The 7,500-nt window shown below is 48.1% G+C and overlaps 1 protein-coding gene across 1 annotated transcript in view; it reads left to right on the top strand.

Moving 5' to 3' along the window:
* The window catches only part of LOC139583303 (voltage-gated inwardly rectifying potassium channel KCNH2-like), a 344,586-nt gene that overhangs the window by 311,183 nt on the left and 25,903 nt on the right, over positions 1–7,500 (top strand). Inside the window, exons 7-8 of the mRNA XM_071414218.1 lie at positions 3,862–4,284; positions 5,246–5,636. Of these exons, the coding sequence (XP_071270319.1) occupies positions 3,862–4,284; positions 5,246–5,636 (814 nt within the window). The remainder of the gene's footprint in view (positions 1–3,861; positions 4,285–5,245; positions 5,637–7,500) is intronic.

Here is a 7,500-nt window from a genome sequence, read left to right on the forward strand (position 1 = left end):
CTACCTGAGCACCTTGGCCATCCCTACCTTCAGGCTCTGCTCAAACCCTACACCCCTACCTGAGCACCTTGGCCATCCCTACCTTCAGGCTCTGCTCAAACCCTACACCCCTACCTGAGCACCTTGCCCCTCCCTACCTTCAGGCTCTGCTCAAACCCTACACCCCTACCTGAGCACCTTGGCCATCCCTACCTTCAGGCTCTGCTCAAACCCTACACCCCTACCTGAGCACCTTGGCCATCCCTACCTTCAGGCTCTGCTCAAACCCTACACCCCTACTTGAGCACCTTGGCCATCCCTACCTTCAGGTAGCTCAAACCCTACACCCCAACCTGAGCACCTTGGCCATCCCTACCTTCAGGTAGCTCAAACCCTACACCCCTACCTGAGCACCTTGGCCATCCCTACCTTCAGGTAGCTCAAACCCTACACCCCTACCTGAGCACCTTGGCCATCCCTACCTTCAGGCTCTGCTCAAACCCTACACCCCTACCTGAGCACTCCGTTCTGTCACCTCAGGTCTCTTGGCCCTCCCACCCCTACAGGAGGGCAGCTCCTACTCAGCGCAGTCCAAGGCAGTCCCTGCCCATCTTCTGAAAACATCTAAACCTCTACTTTTGGTATTGTTTTTTTTTTTTTTACCCCTTACTAAATCAAATCAAATCAAAATGTATTTGTCACATGCGCCGAATACAACAAGTGTAGACTTTACCGTGAAATGCTTACATACAAGCCCTTAACCAACAGTGCAGTTCAAGAAGAAGAAAATAAAGTAGACTAAAACAAAAAGTAATCATTAAAGCCTGAATAAGAATAACAATAACAAGGTTATATTTTCCGGTGGGCACCGGTACTGTGTCAGTGTGGAGGTTATATACAGGGGACACTGGTACCGAGTCAGTGTGGAGGTTATATACAGGGGGTTACTGTACCGAGTCAGTGTGCAGGGGTACAGGCTAGTTGAGGTAATCTGTACATGTAGGTTGCGGTGAAGTGACTATGCATAGGTAACAAACAAACAGCGAGTGTACAAAAAGGAGGGGGGGTGTCAATGTAAATTGTCCAGTGGCGTTTTTATGAATTGTTCAGCAGTCTTATGGCTTGGGGGGTAGAAGCTGTTGAGGAGCCTTTTGGTGCTAGACTTGGCGCTCCGGTACCGCTTGCCGTGCGGTAGCAGAGAAAACTCTGACACCGCCTATGATATAGGTCCTGGATGGCAGGAAGCTTGGCCCCAGTGATGTATTGGGCCGTTCGCATTACCCTCTGTAGGGCCTGTATATGGTCAGATGCCGATGTGATGGTGTTGTGTTTGGCCACGCAGTCGTGGGTGAACAGGGAATACAGGAGGGGACTAAGTACACACCCCTGAGGGGCCCCAGTGTTAAGGATCAGCGTGGCAGACGTGTTGTTGCCTACTCTTATCACCTGGGGGAGGCCCATCAGGAAGTCCAGGATACAGTTGCAGAGGGAGGTGTTTAGTCCCAGAGTCCTTAGCTTAGTGATGAGCTTCGTGGGCATATTGGTGTTGAACGCTGAGCTGTAGTCAATGAAAAGCATTCTCACATAGGTGTTTAATTTGTCCTGGTGAGAAAGGACAGTGTGGAGTGCGATTGAGATTGCATCATTTGTGGATCTGTTGGGGCGGTATGCAAATTGGAGTGGGTCTAGGGTGTCCGGGAGGATCCTGTTGATGACCAGCCTTTCAAAGCACTTCATGGCTACCAACGTGAGTGCCACGGGGTGGTAATCATTTAGGCAGGTTACCTTCACTTCCTTGGGCACAGGGACTATGGTGGTCTGCTTGAAACATGTTGGTATTACATACTCGGTCAGGGAGAGGTTGAAAATGTCAGTGAAGACACTTGACAGTTGGTCTGCGCATGCTTGGAGTACACGTCCTGGTAATCCGTCTGGCCCAGAGGCTTTGTGAATGTTGACCTGTTTAAAGGTTTTGTTCACATCGGCTACCGAGAGCGTTATCACACAGTCATCCAGAACAGCTGGTGCTCTCGTGCATGCTTCAGTGTTGCTTGCCTCGAAGCGAGCATAAAAGGCATTTAGCTCATATGGTTGGCTCACATCACTGGGCAGCTCGCGTCTGGGTTTCCCTTTGTAGTCCGTAATAGTTTTCAAGCCCTGCCACATCCGACGAGCGTAAGAGCCGGTGTAGTAGGATTCAATCTAAATCCTGTATTGATGCTTTGCTTGTTTGATGGTTCGTCTGAGGGCATAGCAGGATTTCTTATAAGCGTCCGGATTAGTCTCCCGCTCCTTGAAAGCATCAATTCTAGCCTTTAGCTCGATGCAGATGTTGCCTTTAATCCATGGCTTCTGGTTGAGGTATGTATGTACGGTCACTGTGGGGATGACGTCATCTTATTTTTCCCTTATTTATGAAGCCGATGACTGAGGTGGTGTATTCCTCAATGCCATTGGATGAATCCCGGAACATATTCAAGTCTGTGCTAGCAAAACAGTCCTGTAGTGTAGCATCCACGTCATCTGACCACTTCCGTATTGAGCGAGTCACTGGTTCTTCCTGCTTTAGTTTTAGCTTGTAAGCAGGAATCAGGAGGATAGAATTATGGTCAGATTTGCCAAATGGAGGGCGGGGGAGAGCTTTGTATGCATCTCTGTGTGTGGAGTAAAGGTGGTCTAGGATTTTTTCCCCCCCTGGTTGCACATGTGACTTGCAGGTACAAATGTGGTAAAACTGATTTAAGTTTGCCTGCATTAAAGTCCCCAGCCACTAGGGGCGCCGCTTCTGGGTGAGCATTTTCTTCTTTGCTTATGACCTTATAGAGTTGGTTGAGAGTGGTCTTAATGTCAGCTTCGTTTTGTGGTGGTAAATAGACGGCTACGAATAATACAGATGAGAACTCTCTTGGTAGATAGTGCAGTCTACATCTTATTATCAGGTACTCTACCTCAGGCGAGCAATACCTCGAGACTTCTTTAATATTAGACATTGCGCACCAGCTGTTATTGACAAAAAGACATACAACCCCACCCCTCGTCTTACGAGAGGTAGCGTCTCTGTACTGCCGGTTCATGGAAAATCCTGCTAGCTCTATGTTGTCCGTATCTTCGTTCAGCAACGTCTCTGTGAAACATAAGATGTTACAGTTTTTAATGTCCCATTGGTAGGATAATCTTAATCGTAGGTCATCCATTTTATTGTCCAATGATTGCACGTTAGCGAGAAGAATGGAAGGCAGTGGGAGTTTACTCGCTTGCCTCCAGATTTTCAGAAGGATTCCCGATCTGCGTCCCCTTTTCCGGTGTCTTTTCTTCACGCGAAAGGCGTGGATCTGGGCCTGTTACAGTGAAAGCAGGATATACTTCTCGTTGGACTCGCCGGACTCGTTAAAGGAAAACGTTTCTTCCAGTCCGCGGTGAGTAATCGCTTTTCTGATGTCTAAGAAGTTATTTTCGGTCATATGAGACGGTTGCAGCAACATTATGTACACAATAAGTAAAAAAAATAAGTTACACAAAACGCAAAAAAATTACTAAATAACAAAATTGGTTGGGAGAATGTAAAACGTCAGCCATGTTCTATGGCACCATCTAGCTCTGACTTTGCTGAGGAAAAAATGTGCTTACTATGAATGTGATATGCGGTTGTCCCACCTAGCTATCTTAAGATGAACGCACTAACTTTAAGTCGCTCAAATGTAAATGTAAAGTTTTGGGGAACTTTCATCTTGTCCTTCCCTGCCCTATTCCCATCCTTCTCTTTCCCTGTCTCTCTGTCTCTCTGTCTTTCTCTCTCTCTCTCTCTCTCTCTATATAACGCTATCATATTGATCCAACTACCAGATCAGAAAGGCTAACCCCTCCCCCAATCTCCCCCGCCAGGTGCTGTCGCTGGGTGCTGACGTCCTCCCAGAGTACAAGCTCCAAGCACCTCGTATCCACAAGTGGACCGTCCTCCACTACAGCCCCTTCAAGGCGGTGTGGGACTGGCTCATCCTGCTGCTGGTCATCTACACAGCCATCTTGACCCCTTACTCCGCCGCCTTCCTCCTCCACGACCAGGAGGAGGCAGCCATTTTAAACTGTGGCTACTCGTGCTCGCCGCTCAATGTGGTCGACCTCATCGTGGACATCATGTTCATCGTGGACATCGTCATCAACTTCAGGACGACATACGTCAACACTAACGACGAGGTGGTCAGCGCCCCGCTGAGGATAGCGATTCACTACTTCAAGGGCTGGTTCCTCATCGACATGGTGGCAGCCATCCCCTTCGACCTGCTCATCTACCGCAGCGGAGAAGAGGTGAGGAATTGGGGATAGGGGAAGTGCATTGTGGGCAATGGAGTTTTGTGAGGACAACCTGTGTTGGAACGCATCTTAAGTTACGGGGATTGTCAGATATGAATCTTGGTTTTAAAGGTTTGATTTCAAATTTAAGGTTCGATATATTGACCTGTAGATAACCACAAATAATGAAAGCTATTTGCAATGAGCTTTTGGGACCTCCAAAATAAAATCTCCCTTCGATTACTCCATTATAAATGGACCTCCAATGAACAACAAGTCAGGGATATCCCCACAAAGGCTCCGGAGCAGAAAAACAACTGTGAAAGTTTGTACTGTCAACCTTCTTGCCATTGTTTAATTAATTGAACCTCAAATGGCCAGTGAGCCAAGGAAGTGGACAGTCTCCGCAGCAGAGGACTATCATGTATTGTGAAGTGAGGAACTAGGCTTTCTGCCAAGCAGGGAAGTAATCGGGTCCTTGTTTATTTGCTGTATAGACGTGGTGGGGGCTCCTCATGACAAGTATAATGGGTGGGAATAAACAGAACCAACCGACAGCAGAGTAAATCATGGGGAGGATTCATGGGAAGATCTCCGCTAGTACAGACCAGGATCTCCGTGCTGCTGAGGGGATCTGGTACAAGTGTAGGGCAGAGGATGGTTCTCAGCACATTTTGTAAATTTCATTAATGTTATTTATCCTAAACGGACAATAAAGCTATTCTAACTTTGAACTGACCTCCAAAACCAGGGCTATCCAATCTTATCTGCAGAAGGCCAGTGTGTGTCCAGGCTTTTGGTCCAGCCAAGCAGTCAGACATCTGATTCAACCAATCAACTAATAATAGTCTTCAATCAAGACTTTATTGAGTTGAATCAGCTTTGTTACGGCTTGTATGGAGCAGAACTCTGCAACACAGGACCTCCCAAGGTAAGATTGGACACTAAACAAACTGTTTCTCCTCTCTCATGCCAGACGACCACTCTGATTGGCCTGCTGAAGACGGCCCGCCTCCTCCGGCTAGTGCGCGTGGCAAGGAAACTGGACCGCTACTCGGAGTATGGCGCCGCCGTCCTCTTCCTGCTCATGTGCACGTTCGCCCTCATCGCCCACTGGCTGGCGTGCATCTGGTACGCCATCGGCAGCGTGGAACGCAACGGCAGCATCGGCTGGCTCCACACACTGGGCGAGTCGTTGGGGAAGCACTACAACGACACGGTGCGGGGCTCAGGCCCCTCCATAAAGGACAAGTACGTCACAGCCCTCTATTTCACCTTCTCCAGTCTGACCAGCGTGGGCTTTGGCAACGTCTCCCCCAACACCAACTCTGAGAAGATCTTCTCCATCTGTGTCATGCTCATAGGATGTAAGTACCAAGGAGCGTCTGTATGTGTTGTAGGGTAAACTATAAGGGATGTAGAAATGTATGCTACTGTGATTTAATTGGTGGTGCCGCATCTGCTCGTATTTACTTGGTTCCTTGTTTTGTTGCAGTGTTCGCTGTCTTGGTAGCTGCTAACAGTTTGAATGAGAACGTGTGATAAAACTGGTTCAGTGTTAGGGTTAGGATAAGAGTTAAGGAAGGTAAGGATCATTGTAAGGTGTTATGTCTGTTTTAATATGCCTCACCAAGAAGACGATCCCACTCAGTTCTGCAGTCAGCAGTGGTCACATTTCAACATGGAGGATGATTATTACAGTGCCTTCGGATTCAGACACATTTACTTTTTTCAAATGTTGTTACGTTACAGCTTTATTCTAAAATGTATTACATTCGTTTTTTTCCTCATTAATCTACACACAATACCCCATAATGACATCACAATACCCCATAATGACATCACAATAACCCATAATGACAAAGCAAAAACAGGTTCTTAGAATTTGTTTCTAATTTATTCTAAATTAAAAAACGGAAATACAACATTTACATAAGTATTCCGACCCTTTACTCTGTACTTTGTTGAAGCACCTTTGGCAGTGATTACAGCATCGAGTCTTCTTGGGTATGACCCTACAAGCTTGGCACACCTGTATTTGGGGAGTTTCTCCCATTCTTCTCTGCAGATCCTCTCATGCTCTGTCCGGTTGGATGGGGAGCGTCGCTGCACAGCTATTTTCAGGTCTCTCCATAGATGTTCGATCGAGGTCAAGTCCGGGCTCTGGCTGGGCCACTCAAGAACATTCAGAGACTTGTCCCGGAGCCACTCCTGCGTTTTCTTGGCTGTGTGCTTATGTAACCGATGTGAAATGGTTAGCGGTGGTGTGCGCTAATAGCATTTCCATCAGTGACGTCACTCACTCTGAGGACCTTGAAGTAGTTGTTCCCCTTGCTCTGCAAGGGCCGTGGCTTTTGTGGCGCGATGGGTAACGATGCTTCGTTGGAGGCAGTTGTTGATGTGTGCAGAGGGTCCCTGGTTCGATCCCAGGGACCCTGGGAAAAACTTAGGGTCGTTATCCTGTTGAAGAGGAACCTTCGCCCCAGTCTGAGGTCCGGAACAGGTTTTCATCAAGGATCTCTCAATACTTTGCTCCGTTCATTTTTCCCTCGATCCTGACTAGTCTCCCAGTCCCTGCCGCTGAAAAACATCCCCACAGCATGATGCTGCCACCACAATGCTTCACTGTATGGATGGTGCCAGGGTACCTCCAGACGTGTTGCTTGGCATTCAGGTCAAAGAGTTTAATATTGGTTTCAACAGACCAGAGAATCTTGTTTCTCATGGTCTGAGTGTCTTTAGGTGCCTTTTGACAAAACTCGAAGCAAGCTGTCATGTGCCTTTTACTGAGGAATGGCTTTCGTCTGGCCACTCTACCATAAAGGCCTGATTGGTGGAGTGCTGCAGAGATGGTTGTCCTTCTGGAAGGTTCTCCCATCTCCACAGAGGAACTCTGGAGCTCTGTCAGAGTGACCATCGGGTTCTTGGTCACCTCCCTGACCAGGGGTACTCCAGGGGTTCTCCAGGGGTACTCCAAGGGTACTTCAGGGGTACTCCAGGGGTATTTCAGGGGTACTCCAGGGGTACTCCAGGGGTATATCAGGGGTACTTCAGGGGTCCTCCAATTGTATTTCAGGGGTACTCCAGGGGTACTCCAAGGGGCATTTCAGAGGTACTCCAGGGGTACTCCAGGGGTACTTCAGGGGTACTCCAGGGGTACTCCAGGGGTACTCCAGGGGTATATCAGGGGTACTTCAGGGGTACTCCAATTGTATTTCAGGGGTACTCCAG

Source organism: Salvelinus alpinus, chromosome 8, assembly GCF_045679555.1.
Source record: "Salvelinus alpinus chromosome 8, SLU_Salpinus.1, whole genome shotgun sequence".
Taxonomy (NCBI): domain Eukaryota; kingdom Metazoa; phylum Chordata; class Actinopteri; order Salmoniformes; family Salmonidae; genus Salvelinus; species Salvelinus alpinus.